The following is a 27,685-nucleotide window of genomic DNA, read 5'->3' on the forward strand; positions in this document are numbered from 1 at the left end:
GATAAGCATCTGATAATTGAGGGGCCTGACCACTGGGACCCCCACCAAACACAAGAATGTGGGTCCTGTTCCCTGAAGGAATGGAGCAGCAGGCTGAGTAAGCAATGTATGGAGCCATCACCAGCAGTCCCATGGACAATGCTTATGACTGGATGATCATATCTTATTCTGGACAGTAATAACAACCATCAGAAAATGGTTGTTTAAATCATGGTTTTATCTTTAACATGTTTTAAATAATTTTTGATTGTTATTTTTCCATGTCAATATCTATATTTAAACAAAAACCATAAATTCCTGCAGTTTTCGCACTGGCCACTAAGAATTATAGGTGCCGCTTTACTTCAGTTATCTGCTTATCGTTACACAGAAGTGATATCATTACAGGCTTGGTAAGAATGACAGATAAGAGAGGATCCTCCATTCACAATAGGTGATTGTCAGAGCTTATGTATTCCCTCCCTGTACAATGACCTCTGCACAGGTCACAGAGCATGCCTAGAAGACTCTCCCACACAAGTCAATGCTTTCTAAATGCTAAGAACAGCTCAGGCAAGATGTCCACCCCATAATCATGTTCAAGATGGCCGCCCCCATAATAAGGTTCAGGAAACAGAAGAAATAAATCTGCTATCAAAAAGTAAAAACAGATTAGAAAAAAAAATGTGTCGCTATCTGGTTTTAACTGGTGGAAAAGTCTTTGGTGACACATTTACTTTAAGGCTCCTTTGTTCATTAAAGAAATGGTTCAAAGTCAACCGTTCACATGGTCCTGAAATAAACCCTGGATACTCCCCATACTGCAGTTTTTGGTTCCAGGGACAGTAATCGAAGACGATTCCAGCCATTAACAGACAACCATCACTGGGACCTTGTCCAGGATCTCTGTGTTAGGTTAGGTTTTTTTGTACTGTAGGTCGGTCCTGAGGCAGCAGGTCCTACGATGGACCTCCACACCCACCACTTGACTACAATCTGAGAATTAAAATGTCTTCTATGTGTGAATGCTCTGATGTCTCACAAGATGTGTTTTCTGAGTAAAACATTTCCCACATTCTGTACATGAAAATGGCTTCTCCCCCGTGTGAGTTCGTAGATGCTTCTGAAGATTTGGTTTGAGGGTAAAACACCTCCCACATTCAAGACATGAAAATGGCTTCTCCCCTGTGTGAATTCTCTGATGTTTAACCAGGCATGATTTCTGGGTAAAACACTTCCCACATTCAGCACATGAATATGGCTTCTCCCCTATGTGAAATTGTAGATGTTTCAGGACTTTGGATTTCTGACTGTAACACTTTCCACATTCTGAACATGCGTAAGGTTTCTCTCCTGTGTGACTTCTCTGATGTTCAACAAGATGCGATTTAAAGTTAAAGCATTTCCCACATTCTGAACATGGAAACGCATTCTCCACTCTAGGTCCTCTTCTTTTCCTGCCAGTCTGCGATTGGTTATTTTCTACATCATGGCCGCGGGAGCCTCTCGTACGGTCTTCACCTGGAAAAAGAAATCCCAAGTAAAATAATATGCAGGACATATCAAAATACAGTTAACAAAGCAAGATGTCATTTTCCTAGTCACGCACAAAAGCATCAGATAAAGCACTGTGCCAATAATATGAAGTTATATAGACATAATCTACAAGCAGAATTTATATAAACTGCTAATAAAAATGTCAAATATATTGAATTCAAGAAAACGATCACCAGATTATCTTTAATACATGAAACGTTGCTAAAAAATTATTGGTCCCCTGTTCATTAGAAACTGGATTCTTCCAAGAAGTAAATGGGTATTCCAGTTGTGAGAACGTATCCCCTGTTTACAGGACAACTATAAGTTGGTGGGGATCCTATGATTCTCGGCCGTGCTTGGTATCCCGCTCAGCTCCATTCACTTCTATGAGGCGGAGCTGCTCCTAGTCCATGTGACCACCGATAAACGTGACGTATCTGGTTAAACTCCCCTTCCATCTATGCCGCTTCTCTTTATCATCCCTTTCACTTCTACCAATTACCAAATCTAATTCACCATCTTCATCCCTACAAACCTCACTGCAGCTCGGCTCCTCCATTTACTAACAACCCCATTATATCTTCTGCCCCTGAGGTCCCATACTTTACCCCTTCACATCCTCCCCTCCGGGGCTTCACCTGGGCTTATCCCGTCTTCTGGAAGTCTCTACCACAATCTACCCATCATCAGAAACCTCCCCTCTTCAGATAGACCACCTGTAACCGACCCCTCGTGTTTCTATTCCTCAGCCTTCACATTGTACAATATTTCCTAATGTTCCTAAACAAAGTGCATTGTCGGACTGGCCCAACCGGGGAACGGAGAATTCTCTCATGGACCCTTCCCTGAAAATACTATTGGGTCCCATCTCTGCTATTACAGCTGCCTTAGTTAGGGAGGCCCCCGTCCATCAACCCCAGCCCTTGTCTACAGCAGGCTGACCCTATGCCACTCTTCTCCCTCTGCTGTCCTTCCAGCCCTGTAATGCAGTGCACAGGCATACGGTATGTGAGGAGACATCTTTACGGTGTATGGCACTGTATGCACGTGCCTGTGTGTGTATGGCACTGTATGCACGTGCCTGTGTGTGTATATAAGACTTATAGGTCAGAGAAGAACTTCCAGGGACCCGGTAAGAAAAAAATCACCCTTACGACATTGTAAGAGATGCCTCACCTTGGGGTGACTATATGACGGCCATGCCGGATTATTTTTTAATAGGTCAATAATCTTTCCCTTAATATAATTTTCACATTTGGTTTCAATCGGACTGACATACTGTTGTGGGATTTGAGTATTAAGACTGTTGTACAGTAAAGTACATGGCACCTCACTGTCAGGCTCTGCCATTTTACTACAAGGTTTTTTCCAAGGCTGTTTTTTTTTTTTGTATGCTCTGAAATACCACAAATATCATTTGACTACGGCAGCCGAGCACTGAAAACAGCACTTCCGGGGCTGGAACAGCTCCCCCTAGTGGCAACTGTCGGAGCTATTCGCTACCTGTGGTAGGGCTTCATAGGAATATAGCAAAATCAAATAACTCCATTTCCCCATAATAAAAAATAAAATCCTAGGCATCGCCACGTCCCAAAACACCCATACTAATAAAAATTATTTACCCCACAAAAAAAAATAGCTGGTTTACCATTTTTTCATCATTTCACCTCCTGCCAAAAATTTTATTAAAAGAGATTCAAGTCATACACGCCCCAAAATGATACCAATCAAATGTAAAGATTGCTCCACAGGAGTCCCCACACAGCTCTGTACATATATTTATAAAAAAAAAGTTATAGTAGTCAGAAAATGGCTACATGCACACGACCGTTGTGTGTTTTGCGGTCCGCAAATCGCAGATCCGCAAAACACGGATGGCGTCCGTGTGCGTTCCGCAATTTGCGGAACGGCATGGACAGCCTTTAATATAACTGCCTATTCCACGGAGTGCTGTCCGCATCTTTTGCGGCCCCATTACAGTGAATGGGTCTGTATCCGAGCCGCCAAAACTGCGGCTTGGATGTGGACCAAAACAATAGGCGTGTGCATGAGGCCTACAGCAAATACAGTTTTTTTGTTGTTTTTTTAAGTAATAAAACACAAGAAAAACTATATAAATGTGTTATCACTGAAACCGTACTGACCCGGAGAAGGAAGGGCATGGGTCAGTTTTATCTCATAGGGAACGTCGTAAAAACAAAACCCATAAAAGTGACTTTTTCCCAATTCCATCCAATTTGGAATTTTTTTCCAGCTTCCCACTACATTGTGTGCAATACAAAATGGTCCCATTAGAAAAATACAACTTGTCCCGCAAAAAAAGCCCATGATTTATGAAAGGCTCTTACCAGTCACCGACACTGATGTGGGGTTCTCCAGGCCATTCGTCCTTCCACTTCCATCACTTTCCTGCAAGGATCACACATGAAGGACATGAGAAACAAGAAAAATACTTTTTGTGATGACCTTGGAAAATCTGCTCAGCATATTTTTTTATTTTTGTACAGATACATAACTCCCCCCCCCCCCCCCCCCCTTACGCAGTTCTGGTGCCCAGAACTGAACTGCATATCCCAGTTGAGGCTCCACTAATTATTTGCTAAGCAGTAAGATAAGGTCCATAACTTCTACATGCAGAGTCATATCTACTATGAGGCTAGTTGAGCATCTTGCCTCAGGTGGTGGCCGAACTGCCTCTGAGGGGGACAGCCGGCTCAAGAGGCTCCCATCCTTGCCATTCAGCCTCATAGCATTCAGGTCTGTGGTGTGCATCGCATGTATATATGTTGGCACTACAGGGGGTGGGGTGGGGAGAGAAAGAAGTCATCAAAGTGGTCTGGGCCAAATGGAGAAGATTAAGAAAGAGAACATCTACATCAGAAAAGACATCACTGGATGTAAGAGGTATGTGGATCTGTATTATCCTGTATGCTTTGTAGCAGTGTATGTAATGTCCATCAACATATGTCTTTAACATTAGGGAAGGGGATGGATTGAGAATTTGGCAAGAAGGGGGGGATGCCATTTCAATTTTCTCCTCAGGAAAATGCTATAGTCTGCCCTGAGTACATAAGTGTATTCTGCTCCCCTTAGAAGCAGATGATTGGCATTGTGCTGTCATTTAGTCCATAATTTACATCTACACTGCAGAACTTTACATTTATCCATAATGAATATCAATGGCCGAGTGGATGTCCAAACAGAAACCACTTGTGGCCACGACCAACCACAGTCACCGCCATCATCACATACAGCGTCCACTCCACTGCTGCTGGAGAAGATGAGGAGAAAGCTTCATTACATCAATCTATAGAGGATCTACAGGAATCTCAGCTTCACCTACCTGATGATCCAGTGGGACATTTGGCTTCTCCTCTGGACACTCTTGGGAATGTAGAGGACTGGGACACCTCTCTGGTGGATTTTTCTGACTGGATCCATCTATAGAAATATACACAGAGACTGAATACATTGTCTATATGTGAATATCAGATGAGGGGCGACTCTAGGTGACCCCAAAACCTGGTATCTCCTCTATTATCAGGAAGGTCTCCTTTTACCCTGTGATGTGAGGGGCTGGTGATTCTCCATCATGACGTCCGTGTACAGATCCTTGTGTTCTTCTAAATACTCCCACTCCTCGATGGAGAAATAGACAGCGACATCCTCACACCTTATAGGAACCTGACAACACAATAATACAGTCATTATCAGACACCTCCCTTGGTGTTATTGTATATTGTCCCAGCATTCCCAGCAGCGCTCACCTCTCCGGTCAGCAGGTCAGTGATCCTGTTGGTAAGTTCTAGGATCTTCTGCTCATGTATCAGTGAATGAGGTGGAGGCTCGGTGATGGGGCTCTGGGTCATGCTCCATCCTCCTGACACACGGGCTGTCACAAACTTACCAGACAACTTCTTCACTACTGTGTAATCCTGTGTATGAGGAGACACCGATCACTACACAGATTCTAAGATGTCTTCACCTTTCCAGACATTTACCTGGTTTATTACTAGAGATAAGAGTGATGTCATGTGAGACTCTCACCTCTCCAGTTATCAAGGAGATGATTTCCCGGGAGAGGACTAATATCCTTGTAGCCATGTGGCTTCCGTCCTTGTACAAATCCTTATGTCCTTCTAAATACTCCCACTCCTCCTTGGAGAAATAGACAGCGACATCCTGAAACCTTATAGGAACCTGACAACACAAGGATACAATCATTACCAGACACCTCCCTTGGCGTTATTGTATAATGTCCCAGCAGCGCTCACCTCTCCAGTCAGCAGGTCAGTGATCCTGTTGGTAAGTTTTAGGATCTTCTGCTCATGTATCAGTGAATGAGGTGGAGGCTCGGTGATGGGGCTCTGGGTCCTATTCCGTCCTCCTGACACACGAGGGGTCACACCCTCATCAGACGACTTCTTCACTACTGTGTAATCCTGTGTATGAGGAGACACCGATCACTACAGAGATTCTAAGAAGCCTCCACCTTTCCAGACATTTACCTGGTTTATTACTAGAGGTAAGACTGATGTCATGCGAGACTCTCACCTCTCCAGTTATCAAGGAGTTGATCTCCAGGGCAAGGTCGATTATCACTGCAGCCATGTGGTTTTGGTCCTTCTCCATCCTTGGTTGGTCACTGATGGAAAAATCCTGTGAGTTTTGTACCTATAGACCCAGAGGAAAAACAAAGAGGAACCAGAGCTAAATAAATACATCAATCACATTTGGAAGAACATCTAAAATGAAGTATAGTGTCTCACTAATGAGAACAGACTATTCATAGCCTACAATGGAAGTGACATATGTACCGGGCTACTGATCATGGAGTGTTATCTCAATTCCTTCTCTACTGCTTCTGTACATGTAAGGCAGAAGTCATGTCTTTAAAGATAGTGCCTATCATATCTGCCGTTTTTTGCTGGGTCCTAGGTTCAAATCCGACCAAGGACAACATCTGCATGGAGATTGTATGTTCTCCCCGAGTTTGTGTGGGTTTCCTCCGGGTTCTCCGGTTTCCTCCCACTCTCCAAAGACAGACTGATAGAGAACTTAGATTGTGAGTCTCACTGGTGACAGCTTGATGATAATATCTGTAAAGTGCTGCAGAATATGTCTGCACTATATATAAGTTAGTAAAATAAATACGATCAGCGATAACGCCGATCACAGTTGTGACTATGGTATCTGGGCCCGAACGGCTTCCCTAAGATCTGCTGTAACCTGGGTCTCTATGAAGCCGAGGCTGTTACAGCTGTAGTTTTTAAGGCCTTCCAAAGTTTTTTTTTTGTATTAAAAAACACAAGAAAAACTGTAAATACAGTATGAGTTATTGCGGTCATTGAACTGACCCGGAGAATGAAGGCAATTGGTCAGTTTTACCACACAAGGAATGCTTTAAAAAAGAAACCTATAAAACTTTTTTCCAGTTCCACCAAATTTTACATCTTTTCAGCTTCCCACTACATCGTATGCCATATTAAATGGTACTGTTAGAAAGTACAACTTCTCCTGTAAGACAAAGCCCCCATACGAAAGAAAAATAAAAGTTCTGTCTTCGGGAAAGAAGGGAATGACAAAAATTCCTCCAGGGCTGGAAGGGGTAATTAGCCACCCCTGCTATAAAGTAAATAAAGCGTTAAAGGGATTTTCTCATCTGAGACAATGGGGCATATACAGTCAGGTCCATAAATATTGGGACATGGACACAATTCTAATATTTTTGGCTCTATACACCACAATGGATTTGAAATGAAACAAACAAGATGTGCTTTACCTGCAGACTGTTAGCTTTAATTTGAGGGGATTTACATCCAAACCATGTGAACGGTGCAGGAATTACAACAGTTTGCATCTGTGCCTCCCACTTGTTAGGGACCAAAAGTAATGGGACAGAATAATAATCATAAATCAAACTTTCACTTTTTAATACTTGGTTGCAAATCCTCTGCAGTCAATTACAGCCTGAAGTCTGGAACGCATAGACATCACCAGACGCTGGGTTTCATCCCTGGTGATGCTCTTCCAGGCCTCTACTGCAACGGTCTTCAGTTCCTGCTTGTTCTTGGGGCATTTTCCCTTCAGTTTTGTCTTCAGCAAGTGAAATGCAGCTCAATCAGATTCAGGTCATTGATTGACTTGGCCATTGCATAACATTCCACTTCTTTCCCTTAAAAAACTCTTTGGTTGCTTTTGCAGTATGCTTTGGGTCATTGTCCATCTGCACTGTGAAGCGCCATCCAATGAGTTCTGAAGAATTTGGCTGAATATGAGCAGATAATATTGCCCGAAACACTTCAGAATTCATCCTGCTGCTTTTGTCAGCAGTCACATCATCAATAAATACAAGAGAAGCAGTTCCATTGGCAGCCATACATGCCCACGCCATGACACTACCACCACCATGCTTCACTGATGAGGTGGTATGCTTAGGATCATGAGCAGTTCCTTTCCTTCTCCATACTCTTCTCTTCCCATCACTCTGGTACAAGTTGATCTTGGTCTCATCTGTCCATAGGATGTTGTTCCAGGACTGTGAAGGCTTTTTTAGATGTCGTTTGGCAAACTCTAATCTGGCCTTCCTGTGTTTGAGGCTCACCAATGGTTTACATCTTGTGGTGAACCCTCTGTATTCACTCTGGTGAAGTCTTCTCTTGATTGTTGACTTTGACACACATACACCTACCTCCTGGAGAGTGTTCTTGATCTGGCCAACTGTTGTGAAGGGTGTTTTCTTCACCAGGGAAAGAATTCTTCGGTCATCCACCACAGTTGTTTTCCATGGTTTTCCGGGTCTTTTGGTGTTGCTGAGCTCACCAGTGCGTTCCTTCTTTTTAAGAATGTTCCAAACAGTTGTTTTGGCCAGGCCTAATGTTTTTGCTATCTCTCTGGTGGGTTTGTTTTTTCAGCCTAATGATGGCTACACTGATAGTGACCGCTCTTTGGATCTCATCTTGAGAGTTGACAGCAGATTCCAAATGCAGATAGCAGACTGGAAATGACCTCTGGACCTTTTATCTGCTCATTGTAATTGGGATAATGAGGGAATAACACACACCGGCCATGGACCAGCTGAGAAGCCAATTGTCCCATTACTTTTGGTCCCTTAACAAGTGGGACGCACAGATGCAAACTGCTGTAATTCCTGCACCATTCACCTGATTTGGATGTAAATACCCTCAAATTAAAGCTGACAGTCTGCAGGTAAATCACATCTTGTTCGTTTAATTTCAAATCCATAGTGGTGGTGTATAAAGCCAAAAATTTTAGAATTGTGTCGATGTCCCAATATTTATGGACCTGACTGTATGTCGGAGAGGTCCATAAAAGTGGTGGAGGGTGCAATGCAGACATGCACCCGCCCTTCATTCATTTCTATGGGGCCACCGAAATCTGCTGAGCACTGGCTCGGCCATTTCCGTCTGGCCCATAAAAGTGAATGGGCGCTGTGGCCGGTCATGCGCAGTGTGCTCCCATTCACTTCTATGTGGAGAGCGCTTGGTGGTAGCCGGACTGAAGTCCTCCAGACACCACCTTCTCCGCTCCCTTGTTGATAAAGGTGCGGGTCCCAGAGGTGAGCCCCGCACCCATCTGACAATGGGGGCATATCCTAGCGATATGCCCCCATTGTCTCAGATGAGAATACCCCTTTAAGGTGGGCAAATAAATGGAATTAAAGTCTGCCTCCTAAGGGCTCATCCAGACGACCATATACGTTTAGTCTGGTGAGAGTTTTCTCCGCACACATAGATGTCACTGGGAGACCTCGCTGCCGGCTACACAGCACTCCACCACAGACAGCCGTCAGCTCTCATCCTGTAGGTCGCTATACACACCATATACCCCCGTCACATACACACCTTCCCTATGGCAATGGTTAGTCATTTTTCATTGATTACAAGGTTAAGCCCAAAAATCCTATGCCAACATAGTCCACACAGCGCAGAAACACAATTCACTCCACAACCAGACTGGTTCTGGGCCCATACAGACAATGATCTCCGAATGTGCTCCCTGTTCTCAAAGGGTTAACACAGTTCAAGAAAGGCTATGTATTATAGAGCATACAAGAAATAAACTCATTACAGTCTAACACTTTAAAATAAAAAGTAAATATATACACACCACAGATAACACAGTGATACCTCTCTGAGTACAGATAATATAGTAGATGTCACCTGCAGTCCTATGTAACACCACAGATAACACAGTGATAACTCTCTGAGTACAGATACTGTAGTATATGTCACCTGCAGTCCTATGTAACACCACAAATAACACAGTGATAACTCTCTGAGTACAGATAATGTAGTAGACATCACCTGCAGTCCCATGTAACACCACAGATAACACAGTAATAACTTTGAGTACAGATAATGCAGTATAATGCACATCAATCAGGTAATGGTTGTCACACTTGCCAGGCATTTCCACTCGTCTGCTCAGCCCTTTGTCTCCTGTGCACCACACATGGGCCAGCTCTAGAGGTGCCAGTGCAGTGGCTGTGTCAGTAGTCCAGCAGCTCCTTGGTCACAGGGCTGGTTGTCCAAGTTCTGAGGCTCAGTAGTCCGGCTGGCTCCTTGGTCACATGGCTGGTGGTCCAGGTTCTGAGGCTCAGTAGTCCGGCTGGCTCCTTGGTCACAGGGCTGGTGGTCCAGGTTTTGAGGCTCAGTAGTCCGGCTGGCTCCTTGGTCACAGGGCTGGTGGTCCAGGTTTTTAGGCTCAGTAGTCCAGCTGGCTCCTTGGTCACAGGGCTGGTGGTCCAGGTTCTGAGGCTCAGTAGTCCAGCTGGCTCCTTGGTCACAGGGCTGGTGGTCCAGGTTCTGAGGCTCAGTAGTCCGGCTGGCTCCTTGGTCACAGGGCTGGTGGTCCAGGTTCTGAGGCTCAGTAGTCCAGCTGGTTCCTTGGTCACAGGGCTGGTGGTGCAGGTTCTGAGGTTCAGTCGCCGGGAAGAATATTCCTGTGTCACTGTCTTGTTCTGGTCCCTTGTGCAGTCAGGCAGAGTCTCTCCTACTGAACACTGTTTTCCATCTGTTTGAATGACTAAGCAGTTTCCAGACGTAAACAACCGTCTGGCAGATCTAAACCAGACGGTCAAAAGTTCACTGAGAGAGATGTATCGAAACTGGCCGAAAGAAAAACTGGCTTATTAAAGGGAACCTGTCACCGGGATTTTGTGTATAGAGCCGAGGACATGGGTTGCTAGATGGCCGCTAGCACATCCGCAATATCCAGTCCCCATAGCTCTGTGTGCTTTTATTGTGTCAAAAAAATAATTTGATACATATGCAAACTAACCTGAGATGAGTCCTGTACGTGAGATGAGTCAGGGACAGGACTCATCTCAGGTTAATTTGCATATGTATCAAATCAGTTTTTTTTTTACACAATAAAAGCACACAGAGCTATGGGGACTGGGTATTGTGGATGTGCTAGCGGTCATCTAGCAACCCATGTCCTCAGCTCTATACACAAAATCCCGGTGACAGGTTCCCTTTAAGTTCTATAATTCATTACAATTAAGCAGAACATATTATGTAAAATGCAATATCACAGTATAATAGTGTAAGAGCAAACAACAAACTAAATCACAGTGCATGTTAACCCTTCAGAGTGCAATAATGTAGGGAGTTGATGGCTTCTAAAAGTAGAAATAGGGGTAAAGGTCCACAAACGTCCAGACTCTGAAGGACCGGTGCTCCAGGGCTCGACACCAGTCACAGTCAGCAAGTACTACCACCTCGCTGTGCTGTCAGCTGGACACAGCAGAGAGAGAAAAAAAAAAGCCCAGCACTGATTGGCTGACCATCAGCCAATCAGCATGAGGCTGATACCACTTTCTGGAGTTTCCAAAGCTCTATGGGGTGGCCCACCCCCAGGGAGCAGGTTAGTGTGCCACGGACACACACATAGGCTCAGTGGTTAGCTCTGGAACTTTGCAGCGCTGTGGTCATGCGTTGTAATCCAACCAAGGATACCATCCGCATGGAGTTTGTATGTTCTGCCATCCAGGTACTCTGGTTTCTACCCACATACTGATAGGGAACTTAGATTTCCAGACTTCCCCAGATGGTGAAGATGGCAGCGACTCTGGGCTCTCAGGGCTGGGCTACCAAAATGAATTTAAACTGTATAACTACAATGACAACATTTAAAGAGGTTATCTGAAGTCTAAAAGTTCTCCCCCCAATGCCCAGGCCCCTCATATGTATTATATTTAGCTGCTCCCCGGCACCCATGTCGCTCAAGATCCCTGCACGGCCGCCGCGTGGATCAAAACATCCGGCGATGGGGGAGCAGCCAATAGCAGGCTATGAGCTGTGCGCTGCGATTGGCCAGCACTGCAGCAAGGGACACGCCTCCTACAAAAAATCAGTCCAACACAACAGATGGAGCTGAGACACCGGAGCATATACCGGGCGAACGGAGCGGCGCCCAGGTATACTAGTAAGTGCAGGGGGACCCCTGGGCGCCGCTCTGCCCACAGGTATAGTTAGGTTTTAGTTTGTATACGAGTGAAAGGTCCTCCAAGTTTTTCTTTCTTTCTTAGTCCTATCTGAGGCTGAACTAGCTCCATCCCTCTCTGCTCGCTCTGAATAAGTAAAAAGATGGCACAGATACAAGCAGGCAGCACCAAAGCGGGGCCCTGCGTTATTACTAAGCAGCTGGGAAAGGACAGCAGGCAGGTGGCCTTGTGCCAGTGTCAGAGGGCCCACCAGAGAATTCTCAGGTGCTCCAGTCCATGCCCAACTGTATCTCATACTGTATCCAAGCTAGAGGTGCCCAACAGGGTCCTAGAGACGCCTTGCAATTGAGAAGTTTGTTAGTGAAAATTGTGCGTTTCTTTCAGGTCCCATTATTCTGCCCACCAGCTAATATCCAGAATAACCGCCATGTGCAGCACGGACAGAAACACCGCCACCAGAGGCCCGAAAACAAATAACCATCCCTTTTTACTAGGGATCGACCGATAGTGATTTTTTAGAGCCGATACAGATAACCTGTGAACGTTCAGGCCGATAGCCGATAACTTATACCGATATTCTGTGCATTTTCATAAAAAAAAAAAATAATATAAAAATTCTGTTACTGCGTTCACCACATAGGAGATTTTTTTAAAATGTTTTAATAGTTTGGACTTTTCGGACGTGGCAATGTGCGATATGTTTATTTATTGTTTATATATTAAATTGGGAAAGGGGGTCATTGATACTTAATATTTAGTTTTTGTGTTTTTTTTAACTTTTTATTTAATAACTATTTCCCCCCTTAGGGGCTAGAATCTGGGATCTTTTAATCCCTTGTCCTATTCACCCTAATAGAGATCTATGAGGGTGAATAGGACCTCACACTCTCCCTGCTGCCCTGTGCATAGTACACACAGCCGCAGGGAGATTACCATGGCAGTCAGGGCTTCAGCAGCGTCCTGTCTGTCATGGTAACCGATCGGAGCCCCAGGATTACACAGCTGGGGCTCCGATCAGAAGCTGCCACTGCACCACCAATGAGGAGGAGGGGATCCTGTGGCCACTGCCACCAATGACTTTAATATTGGGGGGGGGGACGCACTGCGCCACCAATGACTTTAATATTGGGGGGGGGGGGGGGGGGCGCACTGCGCCGCTAATGATAATTAACGTTTTAATACAGGAGGCGGGTGTGTCGGCGCAGAATCACATAGTCGGTACCCTGCCTCTGAGGAGCTGCAATCAGCGGCAGCAGTTAACCCCTCAGGTGCGGCACCTGAGGGGTTAACTGCCGCTGATCGCAGCTTCCTGTCATATAGGCTGGGCACCGCCTCCTGTATTTGTATTAGACATTAATTATCATTGGTGGAGCAGTGCGCCCGCCCCCCACCCATCTCTCCTCATTGGCAGCACGGCACAGGGGGGAGGGAGAGAGCGACTCCTTCTCCTCTGTGCTGCTGAGGGAACATAGGCGTGCTGACAGCAGTGCGCTCATGTTCCGTGATAGCGCGCTGGACGCATTATCGGCAAGGTTAGATGCCGATAACTTTAAAAATCATGAATATTGGCCAATAATATCGGTAACTCCGATAATCGGTCGATCCCTACTTTTACACTTTGATAAAACACCCCTTTTACCCCGATAGTAATGAAGGATATCTACCCACCGAGCCAGCTCAGCACACCTTACATACCCACCGAGCCAGCTCAGCACACCTTACATACCCACCGAGCCAGCTCAGCACACCTTACATACCCACCGAGCCAGCTCAGCACACCTTACATACAGATCATACCTTGACTCTCCTCAGACTCTACACCTCATGTCAGTGTCTCCTCCTCAGTAAGTTCAGGGCGAATGACCCCTGTACATAACTTCTTACATTATGACAACCTACCCCGAGACCCCTAACTCAAAATGAAATCATGGCTGTAATAAAAGCCACTCACCTCTTCCGAGCAGCTCTGTTACTGCACGATATTTCCACTGCTTCCAGGGTTCTGTGGACCAGATGTGCGACATCATCAACTGGTCTCAGGAGTGATGTGTTCCCAAGAAACATATGGCTGCGGAGGCCAGTGCATGGCTGCAGTGGTGCATGTGAAAACAGACAAGATGTCACACTTGCGGTCCACAAGGTGCCTGAAGCAGCAGCGACAGGACTGTCAGTGCTAGAACGGAGCTGCTTGGAGAGATGAGGGGCTTTATTTTTTTATTGTAAACACATTCCGACCATTATCTCTTGTTGAGTTGGAGGTCGGACAACACCTTTAAGGGGCTTAGACCGAAACCTTTTCAGTTGGAAGCGATAAGCCTTGCCGAGGCCGACATGATTGCAGTTTCAGTGAATTTACATTTCCAGACTTTTCAATATCGCCAGTTAGCGCCGTCTACCCCTGCACTCTACACGCTAAGGGGCAGTAAACCAGAATCAAATAAAGGTAACACCACCTACAATCTAACACAATCTCCTTATGCTTCTGAATCCTTACTTGTCCTATATCACAATTGCAGACTGTAAAGAAATATAATAGACAATCTCTCAGGCTACAGCCATGTCCTCTCCTTCGTCCCTCTCCCCTATGATGCTAGTGCACGTGAGCCAGGAGGTTTAGGAGGAGGGGGCTCGGTTTAGGCTCTACATAGTCAATGTGGCCATTTTGTTAGACGGAATCTCTTAGTTACCAATAGTATGAAATAACTACACTGCCTGCCGTAGTGCCAACAGTACCAGTAGTAGGGCACACAGTAACACCAAGCATAGTACCAGTAGTAGTGCACACAGTAACACCAAGCATAGTACCAATAGTACAGCACACAGTAACACCAAGCATAGTACCAATAGTACAGCACACAGTAACACCAAGCATAGTACCAATAGTACAGCACACAGTAACACCAAGCATAGTATCAATGGTAGTGCACACAGTAACACCAAGCATAGTACCAATAGTACAGCACACAGTAACACCAAGCATAGTACCAATAGTACAGCACACAGTAACACCAAGCATAGTATAAATGGTAGTGCACACAGTAACACCAGCCAGCCATAGTACTAATAGTACCAGTAGTAGCAGTACACAGTAAGACCTGTGCCAGCCATAGTGCTAATAGTACCAGTAGTAGCAGTACACAGTAAGACCTGTGCCAGCCATAGTACTAATAGTACCAGTAGTAGCAGTACACAGTAAGACCTGTGCCAGCCATAGTACTAATAGTACCAGTAGTAGCAGTACACAGTAAGACCTGTGCCAGCCATAGTACTAATAGTACCAGTAGTAGCAGTACACAGTAAGACCTGTGCCAGCCATAGTACTAATAGTACCAGTAGTAGCAGTACACAGTAAGACCTGTGCCAGCCATAGTACTAATAGTACCAGTAGTAGCAGTACACAGTAAGACCTGTGCCAGCCATAGTACTAATAGTACCAGTAGTAGCAGTACACAGTAAGACCTGTGCCAGCCATAGTGCTGATAGTACCAGTTGTACACACAGTAACACTAGCCAGCTGAACCTCACCAACTCTAATGTTTGTGATTGAATGCCATGTATACCCAGCATGGTTCTTGTATGGATCCTGTGGGGTTAAACAACCCTGATACAGTCCTTAGAGGAAGTTTGGTTGTGGATCCTGAATGCGAATCTAGCTCAGTCTAGTTTACAGAGAAAGTGAGAGGTTGCGTCTCGCCTCACTCCTCAATACTTCATCGGGTAATCCGATCGTTTGTGCAAAAATGATCATTTACCTACAGCAGATTGTGCCGTGTAATCACCATCTCCTGCTGGCAAACGAGTCCTTATGGGGAAGAGCAATGGCTCCTGCCCATACTCTGGAGGAGATCGTTGCATGTGAATACAGTAGTCTCCTCCGCTAGCAAAAAGCAGATCGTCGGGAAAGAATGGCTTCCTTTCTAACAATCTGCTGTTATATCATCCCCTGTAAAGGGACCTTAAAGGGACACTGACAGGCCCAAAAAGCATATTTAGGTATATATATATGACCGTACAGGTCTTATAAAGTGCATTAGAATCCTCTAAGTCTCCCCCCCGTCCACCTCATAAATACAGTAATCTGAAGTTTTATAACCTGCTTTCATCGTGTTCAATCTGCCCAAGGGGCGGCGTTTCATCTCAACTTGCGCCCAGCCAGCCGCCCCCAACTGCCGTTTGAAGCACCGCCCAGCTCATCAATATTCACTTCGCTGGGCGGCTACTCTGAAGCGCTGCTGTGCCCGGCGCATGCGCATTAAGCAGAGGCTGCATCGGCCTCTGGGAATCAGACTGTGCGCAGGCGCGATGCGATCCCGGCCAGTGAGGGTGCCAGGCGCATGCGCTGAAGATGGCCGGGGACACTAGTAGCCGCCCAGCGAAGTGAATATTGATGAGCTGGGCGGCTCTTCAAACGGCAGTTGTGGCGAGGCTGGCTGGGCGCAAGTTGAGAGGAAACGCCGCCCCTTGGGCAGATAGAACACCAGGAAAGCAGGTTATAAAACTTCAGATTACTGTATTTATGAGGTGGACAGGGGGGAGACTTAGAGGATTCTAATGCACTTTATAAGACCTGTACGGTCATATATATACCTAAATATGCTTTTTGGGCCTGTCAGTGTCCCTTTAACCATTGCTGGATGATCTACCAGGAGAGGACATCTATACACCGCAGTACTCCAGGAAAGGTTACAAACAGGAAGTTACAGGATCTGCAATTGTCAAACAGAGATAGTAAGTTACATTGCTGCCTAAACACATAGACTTTACTGCTGTGAGTGGACTACTGCTAAGACACCATCCACACTGGGACATGACCTGGCCAATCGTATCTTATCCTTTACAGACATTCCTCAGAATATTACTGTCAACCTCAGATTCTGCAGACAAAGAGTAAGAGTACATCAGTGCTAAGCCTGGCCTACACCTATACAAAGCCATCTGGGAAGATTTGCACTGCGTACTAGTGGAATTGTGTTCTGAGACTTTTGGAAGTACTACAACTCCTATTCCCAGTTTGCCTGGTTACTGACTTCAGCACCATTGCTGTCACTGGTCCTACACCTCCTGCCTTGCACCCATACAAAATGTTAACACAAAGGGCACCCCAACTACCATCAGGCAGAGGCCCCCACATCAGGGTGTACCCTGAGGGAAGAAAGGATACACCCTCCTATCACTCGATCACTGCCCCGGTACTTGGGAGCATCAGTATGAGCAAAGCCACTGTATGTTTATTGCAGCCAAAGCCACTGCCACCCCCATCCTCCAGGGCTTGCGGCATCCTACACTCCTCCAGGGCTTGCGGCATCCTACACTCCTCCAGGGCTTGCGGCATCCTACACTCCTCCAGGGCTTGCGGCATCCTACACTCCTCCAGGGCTTGCGGCATGCTCCACTCCTCCAGGGCTTGCGGCATCCTCCACTCCTCCAGGGCTTGCGGCATCCTCCACTCCTCCAGGGCTTGCGGCATCCTCCACTCCTCCAGGGCTTGCGGCATCCTCTACTCCTCCAGGGCTTGCGGCAGAAGCAGCAGATGTAATGTATACCATTGTGCACACATCTAGCGTCAGGGCAGCAATGTTTACACAGTCAAATGTCGCCTCCATTCCAGTTCTACAGCTTTCCAACTCCAGAATTCCTATATTGCTGAGTAATGAGGCACTTCTGCCTTTCAGGATCTGTGTTCCAATAAATGTGGAGGTGTACTGGAGACCAGACTGGGCAGGCAGCATACTCAGCGCTGCCCTCATACTGTGCGTATTTATACTCTATGTACTAAATAGGGGAGCATTGGGTTCATACTACTATATCTACAGACTGTATGTGTAGCGAGCCTCTGAGGAGCAGATACAGAGGATAGGAGTAGTAGTGGCCCTGATGAGGTGTTGTGTCATGGTGTACTCCCTCAGGAAGTCGCTTCTTGGGGTTCGGTGCAGTGGAAAGGCGACGGGAAAGAATCAGGCGTAGAACAGCACACGTCTTTCTTTACCTTGTGCAGAGGATGAATTACAGTGTCTTTATCCCCAAATGATGAGGTATGGTGGCATGCAAGATGGCAGACAATAGCCCTGTCAAGTAGTCCTTCTAGCTCTTTTTACCTTCTCTAACAGCAAAAAGCTGCTACTTATTATTTAGTGCCATAGAGCAGGGAGTACTTTGACATTTGTATATTTGCCTATTTCCCCTATGCAAAGATAAAACTTTTTACTTTATTTCACCTAAAAGGGTTAACTTGCACTGTTTAATACTGTGTACTGCTCTATATATATCCTGTCCATTATCACTGTATTTTCATGGCTCTGTGGAAAGGGTTAATGAATACTGAGAGACTGTTAGGGCTTTGATTGAGAAGCTGGTCATTTCCCACAGCTGCCATAGGGTTTGAAAAATACCATGTTTTGGAGGGACACACCCAGACTTGTTTACCACCAAAAAGCAGACAGCCTGACCTTTTGAATGTCTGTTATGTCTGGAAACGTGTTTTTGTCTGGAAAACCTGCTGTGTCATTACTATTGAGTATCATTGAAACTCTGATGTAAGTCTATGCCAGACGGGAGCTGAAACAATGTATCTGTTTGTGTTGAGCTTCTCCACTCCACCCCTCCCACTAGAAGGTTCTAGTCTAGCAACAAACTGTATATAAGGAGAGCAGTCCGAGGCTAGAGCCCCTAGTGTGCTGCAGTTAGGGAACAGTGTTTGGAAGAGGAGACTTTGTCAGACTACTGAGTGACCAGAAGACGCCGAGACAGTGATACGCTGCCACAGACCCTGGATCACCAGCCTTGGACCAGGGTACCAGCCTTCTGAAGAGAAAGAGGGACAGCTAGCTCAGACCTTTCCTTAGCAACAAACCCTTCTTCTGCCAGGGGGGAGACTGGAGAAGCCAGCCCTATGCCTCGTCTGTATTGTTTTGTACCTAAATTCCTCCAGTAAAAAATCACCCTGGTTTACTGCAGACCCTGACTCTTTGGACTTGTTTCCCATTGGGGTGCATCATGCCTTACCATCCCTTCTGGAGAGCAGCAACACATGGTGACACCTCAACGGTGTCTGGGGGAACAAGCGTAGCATTGGGGCCACCCTAAACCCAGCCACTGCACTTGTTCCTATAGGTGTCGACTTGTGAAATGCAGGCTTTTGCAACTGTGGTGATGGGTGACTTAATATGTTGCCCCTCACCTGCAGCAGAGTCTGTATAGCTATAAATACTGATCGCTGTTCTGTCTTTGTACACTGTAGCCTGCAGATATTCTGGTGACCTTGGACCCTGCCGTCTCTTTAGTCCCAAGGTCCTTGGAGCAGAAGCAGATGTTGATGCTTCCTCACCCCAGACTTGCTAAGCGAAATCTTCCTAGAACTTTCTAGAGCTCCCACTTCTGGCAGGAAGGGAGAGGAATGGAACAGTAAGTTCCATTTCTAAAGCCAACTGTACCTTATAATTCCTGAAGTATATGGCAGATACATAACATGAAATTACAATGTATAATAACCAATTGCAGATACCATACAGTGCCTTGAAAAAGTATTCATACCCCTTGAACTTTTCCAAATTTTTTACATTACACCTACAAAGTTAAATGTATTTTATTGGGATTTTATGAGATAGACCAACACAAAGTGGCAAGTATGTACGAAGTGAAAAGAAAATGATCCATGGTTTTCACCCATGATCTATGGTTTTCTCCCCTAAATAAAATCCTGTGTGACCAATTAGGTCACCTCATTAGTAAATAGCGTCCACCTGTGTGTAATGTATTCTCAGTATAACTACAGCCGTTCTGTGAAGTCCTCAGCGGTTTGTTAGAGAACATTAGGGATCAAACAGCATGATGAAAACCAAGGAACACACCAGACAGGTCAGGGATAAAGTTGTGGAGAAGGGTTAAGTTATAAAAAGGATTCTGAATCCATCCTTTGAGTATGGGACAACTGCAAACCTACCAAGACATGGCCTTCCACCTAAACTGACAGCCCAGGCAAAGAGAGCAGCCAAGAGGTCCATGGTCAGTCTGGAGAAGCTGCAGAGATCCAAAACTCAGGTGGGAGAATCTGTCCACAGGACAACTATTAGGCCCCTTTCACACCAGCGTAATAGATTAGGTCCAGATGCGTTCAGTGAAACTTGCACCATTTTGCAAGCAAGTTCAGTCACTTTGTCTGCAATCACGTTCAATTGTTCATTTTTTTCTGCGCAAGTGCAATGTGTTTTGATGTGCTTTTCAAGTGCGCGATAAAAAAACGGAAGGTTTACAAACAACATCTCCTAGCAACCATCAGTGAAAAACGCATTGCATCCACACTTGTTTCCGGATGCAATGTGTTTTTCAGTGAAGCCCCATTCACTTCTATGGGGCCAGGGCTGCGTGAAAAATGCAGAATATAGAACATGCTGCGTTTTTCACGCAACGCAGATCTGACCTATTGAAATGAATTGGTCAGGATTCAGTGCGGGTGTGTCACGGCGGGCGTGCACTCCGAAAAACAGATAACGCACCAACCAGGCTCTGGACGAGAGACAGGGGAAGGGTCACCTCCTAGATAATCCCTGACCTCTTTCCCTGCACTGTTCAGCCCACATGCAGACCTTGAAGGTAGGTGTGATGTGTCCTCCAGCCTGGGCTGACAAAACCCTGAATTCCCTGAGATGGTGAAGTGGGGAAATAAGAGCAGCCTGCTAGCACAGAACCTGGATGGGAAAGGTGACACAAAACAACCAAACTAGAAATGACACTTATCTTCCAGAGCAGGAACAGACAGCCAACCTTCCCTCCTAGCTTCCCAGACCACAATGATTAGTATAATCCGCTCAGATCACTTGGCCATTTAAACTAATGACTTCACCCAGTGCACCTGATGAGAGGCGGATCCAGCACGGCACCAAAACAAACACTAACTTCGTGCTGCTATCCTGGCCGACCTCCGCACATCGTCAGAGTGGGGCATGACAGGGTGCTATGCGTTCACGTCACACATTGCACTCTCGTGGAAAACTCGCTTGTGTGAAAGGGGCTTTAGTCGTGTACTACACAAATCTGGCCTTTTTGCACATCACCCTGAAAACACCCCGAAACGTGGTGGCAGCATCATGCTGGGGGAGGCTTTTCTTCATCAGGGACAGGGAAGCTGGTCAGAGCTGATGGGAAGATGGAAGAAGCTAAATATAGGACAATCCTGCAGGAGAACCTGGTAGAGGCTGCAAAAGGCTTGAGACTGGGGAGGAGGTTCACCTTCCAGCAGGACAACAACCCTCAACATCCAGCCAGAGCTATAATGTAAGGGTTTAGATCAATGCATCTTCATGTGTTAGAACGGCCCAGTCACAGTACAGACCTAAATCCCATTGAGAATCTGTGGCAAGACTTGAGAATTGCTGTTCACAGACGTTCTCCATCCAATCTGACTGAGCGCGAGCTCTTCTGCAGAGAAGAATGGGTAACAATGCCAGCCTATAGATGTGCAAAGTTGGTAGAGATATCCTCCAAAAGACTGGCAGCTGTAATTACAGCGATAGGAGTAAGCCACGCCCCCACTCGATTAGGTCACGCCCCCTCTCGCTCCACAGCCGACAGGGATTGAAAAAACTAAGGTAAAAATCTACTTCTGTCATCTGCACGGGAGGGAGGGAGGGAGGAGGGTGACTCTCTCCCTGCAGCTCACACTCAGACAGCACAGTGCTGCTGACAGGGAGTCTGAAAGCCCGACTGTCCGGCCTAAAACCGGACCTCTGGCTATCCTAGGGGCAGGCTGCTGTGGACGTTACAGTTAAGGGGATGGTCTGCTATGGAGGTCACTGTTAAGGGGCAGATTTCTCTAGAGGCCACTGTTAAGGGGGCAGGGTGTCGTGGAAATCACTGTTAAAGAGATGGGGTTCTGTGGAGGTCACTAATAAAAGGGTGGACGCTGTAGGGGTCACTGTTAAAGGGGAGGGTGCTGTTGGTGTTACTGTTAAGGGGGCAGGCCACTGTGGAGGTCACTGTTAAGGGAGGAGGGGACTGTGGACGCCACTATTAAAGGATTAAAGGGGCAGGGGGTACTGTGAGGTCACTGTTAAGTGAGTGGGGTACAGTGGAGGTCACTGTTAAAGGGGCAGTCGCTGTGGAGGTCTGTTAAGGGGGATGGGAATGGTGGAGATCAGTTAAGGGGACTATAACCTATGGTCAGTGTTATGGGGCGGGTTCTGTAGAGGTCAGCTGTCAAGGGGGTGGGGTGCTGTCGAACTCACTGTTAAAGGGGCAGGCTGCTGTGAAGGTCAAAGTTATGGGGGTGGGACATGTCGTAGTTTTATTCCGGCGCCTCTCGGCATGTTTGCCGCGCTGCCGCCGGAATGCTGTCCCGCTCCTATCATAGTTGATGGGGCCGGAGTGGACCTCCAGAGGCACGCGTGCACTAGCGGCAGCACGGATCCAGCAGGCTGTTCACCCGCAGTGCTGCATCTCCTTAAATGGGAGCTCCACAGCAGCTCCCCCCCCCCTTAACTTTGACATTCACAGCAGCCTGCCCCTTTAACAGTGAGTTCCACAGCCCGCCAGAACAGCCTGCCGGAGAAGGCTACCGCTAGTGTGAAAGTAGCCTAAGGGGCGAGTTACTCCACTTTAGGGGGCAGTAGCTGAAACACTGACTTACCTCCTTCCTGGATCACTTATCTCCCTCTGGGTTTGTTGGTCTTGTCATCCAAGTTGATGATGGTGATCGGATGGGTAGACCCTTAGTCGACCATGAAGAGTCCATTAAAGTCCAAAGATCTATTTCTTGGGTCCGACGATCACATGCAAAGTCCTTGTAAGGGCTATGTCCAAACGAGGAAGTCCTGGAAACAGGCAGTGGCCTCACACTGACCTTACACACCAGGTCACTTGTTTCCTGTCTATCAAATAAATTGAATTAAATCGACAGAACCTAAAACTACGCTCAGTGATTGCCTAATAGAATAACAGCAAGTCTGCAAAGTCCATGACTGATCCACGTATGTTTGCTAGTCAAAACATGGCCACAGGAAGTGACATGCTTTCTAAATGCAGGAAGTTTCTGTTCCAGCTACAGGAAGTACATTGTGTTCCAAATGCAGGAAGTTTGTGTTCCACCTGCAGGAAGTACACTGTGTTCCAAATGCAGGAAGTTTGTGTTCCACCTGCAGGAAGTACACTGTGTTCCAAATGCAGGAAGTACACTGTGTTCCAAATGCAGGAAGTACACTGTGTTCCAAATGCAGGAAGTTTGTGTTCCACAGACAGGAAGTGTGTATACTTGAATGCAAACCATCCTGGCACCAGCGTCTTACACACAGAGTTGGGGTACAGTACAGTTAGGGTTGTCACTAGGGATGAGAGAATCGAATTCAGCTGCTTGATCCGAAGTCAATTCACATATAACTTCGTTGTAATACTATACGGAGTATGAGCGAAGTCTCACGAGACTTTGTGTAATAACTTTGTGAATTATTACTGTAAAAACCTTGGAACTGAAGCCAAGTTCGGTATCAAGTTTTTTTTACAGTAATAATTAATTCACAACGTGTGACTTCGCGTAGTAATAACTTCTGCTCATTGGAGCCAATACATTCTAACACTGTAATACTGTATTACAATAAAGTTTTATGCAAATCGACTTCAGATGAAGCAGGGGTGTGGTTTTTGGGGCGTGGCCTGACACAAAGGTCGTTAAGTCGCTATGTCATAACGTGGCTCTCAATATTAATAATGGTCCCATTAGCGCCCCCAGTAATATTACTGCCTCCGTTAGTGTCCCCCAGAATTAATAATGCCCCCATTAGTGCCCCCCCAGTAATAGTACTGCCTCAGTGCCCTCCAGAATTAGTAATGCCCACATTAGTGCCCCAGTAATAGTAATGCCTCTGTTAGTGCCCCCCAGAATTAATAAAGCCTCCAATATTGCCCTCAGTAATAGTAACGCTTTTATTAGTGCCCCCCAGAATTCATAATACATTAGTGACTTTCAGTAATATTAATGCCCCCATTAGTGCCCCCAGTAATATTAATGCCTCTGTTAGTGCTCCCCAGAATTAGTAATGCCCCCATTAGTGCCCCCCAGTATCAGTAATGCCTCCATTAGTGCCCCCCAATAATATTAATGCCTCTGTTAGTGCCCCCCAGAATTAGTAATGCCCCATTAGTGACCCCCAGTAATATTAATGCCTCCCAGAATTAATAAAGCCTCCATTAGTGCCCTCAGTAACGCCTTCATTAGTGCCCCCCCAGAATTCATAATGCCCCCATTAGTGACTTTCAGTAATATTAATGCCCGCATAAGGGCCCCCCGAAATTAAAAAATGCTCCCATCATTTCCCCTAGAATCAATAGTGCCCATATTAGTGCCCCCAGTAATAGCAATGCCCCCATTACTGCCCCAAGAATTAATAATGCCCCCCAGTAATATTAACACCCCAATTAGGTCCCCAATATTAATAATGGCCTCTTCTCTGCTTGTGCAAAAAAAAAAAATACTCACTGGAAGCCCAGGACAGGACCTGCGCTCCAGCGTGATGACATCTCGCAGGTCCTGCTGCATCCAGTCAATGCTGGAGCACAGGTCCTGACCCCGGCACCATCAAATGGATGAGATGAGGTTTATTATTTTTCCTAACACAAGTGGGGGCAGGGAGTTAAAGGCTGTAGTAATCAGTGCCCCACAATGGAAAATACTGGCAATTATTACTGCAGGTAGAAGAAAAAATACCGGCAGGGGCACTAAAATACTGGCCTAGCAAATTATACATAGAGACGAAATCACAAAGCCAAACAAATGTTTACAGACCCTCTAAGTGTCCCTCTTTTGGAGGGACAGTGTCACGGACATTCCCTCGACAGGTGGCAGGAGATCGGTGAGACGGGCAACACGTGGTTTGATCCGACATGTTTTCTGTTTGGCTCAAATGACGTCTGTGGTGTTTCTGGTGCTTTCCGCACCTTCTTTACCCAGGTGTGGCTATTATGGTCTGTGACGCTTCGCGATCTCAGCAATACGAAAAAATTGCGGTTTTAAATCATAAGACCCTCTCCTGCACACAAAGAGTTAAAATCTTTTTTGAAGTAATTCACCTTGCTCGCACAGATCAGAGATCAGAGTAAATTCTATTCCCTTCCACCTCTTACCTATTTCTCTCCAACCCATCTGTTCGACTCGCGGGGATATTTATCTGTCAGCTTTAATGTATATATTTTTTGTGTATAGTTTTTAGAATAAAACTAACGATTGCATTGTTCCAGTTTTGCCCTTGTTCCTCGGTTATCTGGTCTATGCTAAGAGCTCTGTCCTCAGAGGAGACATTCTACCGCATTGCCTTATTTTTATACATTGTTAATTGGTTAGCTAGGTTGCAAATAACCGTTTCTTCCCTTTAGGATTAGCTAGCCGGGGTCTCTTCGCCCCGATTCAATACGAAGAGTTGGTGGCAGCTAATTAATCGGATTTCCAGCGTGAAATCAATCACATGGTCATTTAACCTTCTCTATTAATGGTTGTTTCTCCCACAATGCTATGCGGTCTATAGCTTCTGTTTGAGTTGTGGATAGCTGGTGTGTGGATCTCGGCTGAGTTCCTGGTGCTGCCATAGCCACTTGAAGTTAAGTGTTTTCTTTCCCTTTTGTATTTTGTTTGGGCTATTTTGTGTGTTGCATTTCCCGGTCATTTGTATTAAATAAGGCCTGAGGAAGACTCCTGTTCGTCCTTCCTTTTGGAGGAACAGGTTGTCTCAGTCCTGACATTAGTACTAGGGTCCTATAGGGCGAGTTAGGACATTAGGTATTCCTGTGTATGAACTCGCCTACCTCTGGAGTCTGTTCATACTAGTAGTCAGTCAGGACTTTGATTAGGGTTTTACTAGGAGGTGTCCATCTCCTTTCCCTAGTTTCCAAGCCTTATTCCCTCACCCCTTTCCCTCCTAAGTTTGATGTGGTGTTTCCCTCCCACACCAGAACGTGACAGACAGTCCCTATTTTTGACCCAAGTCCCTCGGTCCCTCTTTGATCTGATATATAAATTTGCATTAATATTAATAGTTCTCGCTCTATCACAACTCAGGGGTGTGTCCTTTCTGCTGCTGATTTCTCACTGTTACTGTCGTAGCTTCTAAGAGTAGAAGTGGCTGGTGGCAGTTAAAAGATGGAAATGTGCATGTGCCATCATCCCAGAGAAAAAAAAGGACAATGCAATTACAAACGTATGGAGAGTCAGGTGCTGGTTTGGAAAATGTAGAATATCTTTTGTGGGACAACCCACTGGTCACCTTTGGATATTTAAAGAATAACTGTCATATTTTAACTCAAAATTCAATTTTCACATATGTAGCTACTACTGAGGTGATAATCTGTAATCACTCATTTTTCCCCCCACATACCCCATATTTAACCTCTTCCGGACACAGGGCGTACAGGTACGCCCTTATGTCCTGGTACCTGTACGCCCTGTGTATTTCTGATCACCGCCGCGCAGCGGTCGGTGATCGGAAGCCGGTGCCTGCTCAAATCATTGAGCAGGCACCTCGGCTAAATGCCCGGGGGGTCCCGTGACCCCCCAAGTAGGCGATCGCCGCAAACCGCAGGTCAATTCAGACCTGCGGTTTGCGTCTTTTCTAAGTTGCGGCGAGCGGTGCCATCGGGTCACCATGCGGCTGTAGGGGGGACCCGATGGCATGGAAGGCAGCGCGATGTCTGAGGAAGGCATCGCACTTCCTTCCTGTGACGAGCCTGTGAGATCCAGCCCCCTGGATCTTACAGGCCGGAAGCTGTATGAGTAATACACACAGTATTACTCATACAGCCAATGCATTCCAATACAGAAGTATTGGACTGCATTGTAAAGGATTAGACCCCCAAAAGTTCAAGTCCCAAAGTGGGACAAAAAAATTAAGTGAAAAAAAAAGTTGAAAAAATAAAGTTTTCCCCCAAAAAATGTAAAGTTTCAAGTAAAAATAAACAAAAACTTCATTTTCCCCAAATTAAGTTTAAAAAATTGGTAAAAATAGGGTGAAAAAAAAGTATACATATTACGTATCAACGCGTCCGTATCGACCGGCTCTATAAACATATCACATGACCTAACCCCTCAGATGAACACCGTAAAAAATGCAAAATAGAAACTGTGCTAAATAAACCATTTTTTGTCACCTTACATCACAAAAAGTGTAATAGCAAGCGATCAAAAAGTCACACGCACCCAAAATAGTGCCAATCAAACCGTCATCTCATCCCGCAAAAATCATACCCTTCCCAAGGTAATCGCCCCAAAACTGAAAAGATTATGGCTCTCAGACTATGGAAACACTAAAACATGTTTTTTTTTGCTTCAAAAATGAAATCATTGTGTAAAACTTACATAAAAAAAAAAAAAAAAGTATAGATATTAGGTATCGCCGCGTCCGTGACAACCTGCTCTAAAAATACCACATGATCTAACCTGTCAGATGAATGTTGTAATTAACAAAAAATAAAAACGGTGCCAAAACAGCTATTTCTTGTCATCTTGCCTCACAAAAAGTGTAATATAGAGCAACCAAAAATCATATGTACCCTAAACTAGTACCAAAAAAACTTCCACCCTATCCCGTAGTTTCTAAAATGGGGTCACTTTTTTGGAGTTTCTACTCTAGGTGTGCATCAGGGGGGCTTCAAATGGGACATGGTGTCAAAAATAACAGTCCAGCAAAATCTGCCTTCCAAAAACCGTATGGCATTCCTTTCCTT

At 45.8% G+C, this 27,685-nt stretch overlaps 2 protein-coding genes across 3 annotated transcripts in view; both read right to left on the reverse strand.

Annotated features, from left to right (window-relative positions):
* LOC122931070 (zinc finger protein 773-like) overlaps positions 1 to 27,685 on the reverse strand; it is a 426,553-nt gene that overhangs the window by 271,539 nt on the left and 127,329 nt on the right. The gene's annotated exons all lie outside the window — the stretch shown is intronic.
* LOC122931080 (oocyte zinc finger protein XlCOF7.1-like) lies at positions 475 to 22,967 on the reverse strand. 2 transcript variants are annotated; one of them, XM_044285010.1, is made up of 9 exons: positions 22,611 to 22,967; positions 6,073 to 6,192; positions 5,793 to 5,960; positions 5,566 to 5,718; positions 5,286 to 5,453; positions 5,079 to 5,202; positions 4,862 to 4,959; positions 3,867 to 3,927; positions 475 to 1,500 (listed from the first exon to the last, which is right to left on the reverse strand). In XM_044285010.1, the coding sequence occupies exons 2-9, from the start codon at positions 6,148 to 6,150 to the stop codon at positions 995 to 997; spliced, it is 1,356 nt and encodes a 451-aa protein (XP_044140945.1). In that variant the 5' UTR covers positions 6,151 to 6,192; positions 22,611 to 22,967; the 3' UTR covers positions 475 to 994. The 2 variants fall into 2 exon arrangements, with proteins under 2 accessions (XP_044140945.1, XP_044140944.1); XM_044285009.1 differs by lacking the exon at positions 22,611 to 22,967 and adding an exon at positions 9,945 to 10,668.

This window comes from Bufo gargarizans, chromosome 3 (genome assembly GCF_014858855.1).
Source record: "Bufo gargarizans isolate SCDJY-AF-19 chromosome 3, ASM1485885v1, whole genome shotgun sequence".
Lineage (NCBI taxonomy): Eukaryota > Metazoa > Chordata > Amphibia > Anura > Bufonidae > Bufo > Bufo gargarizans.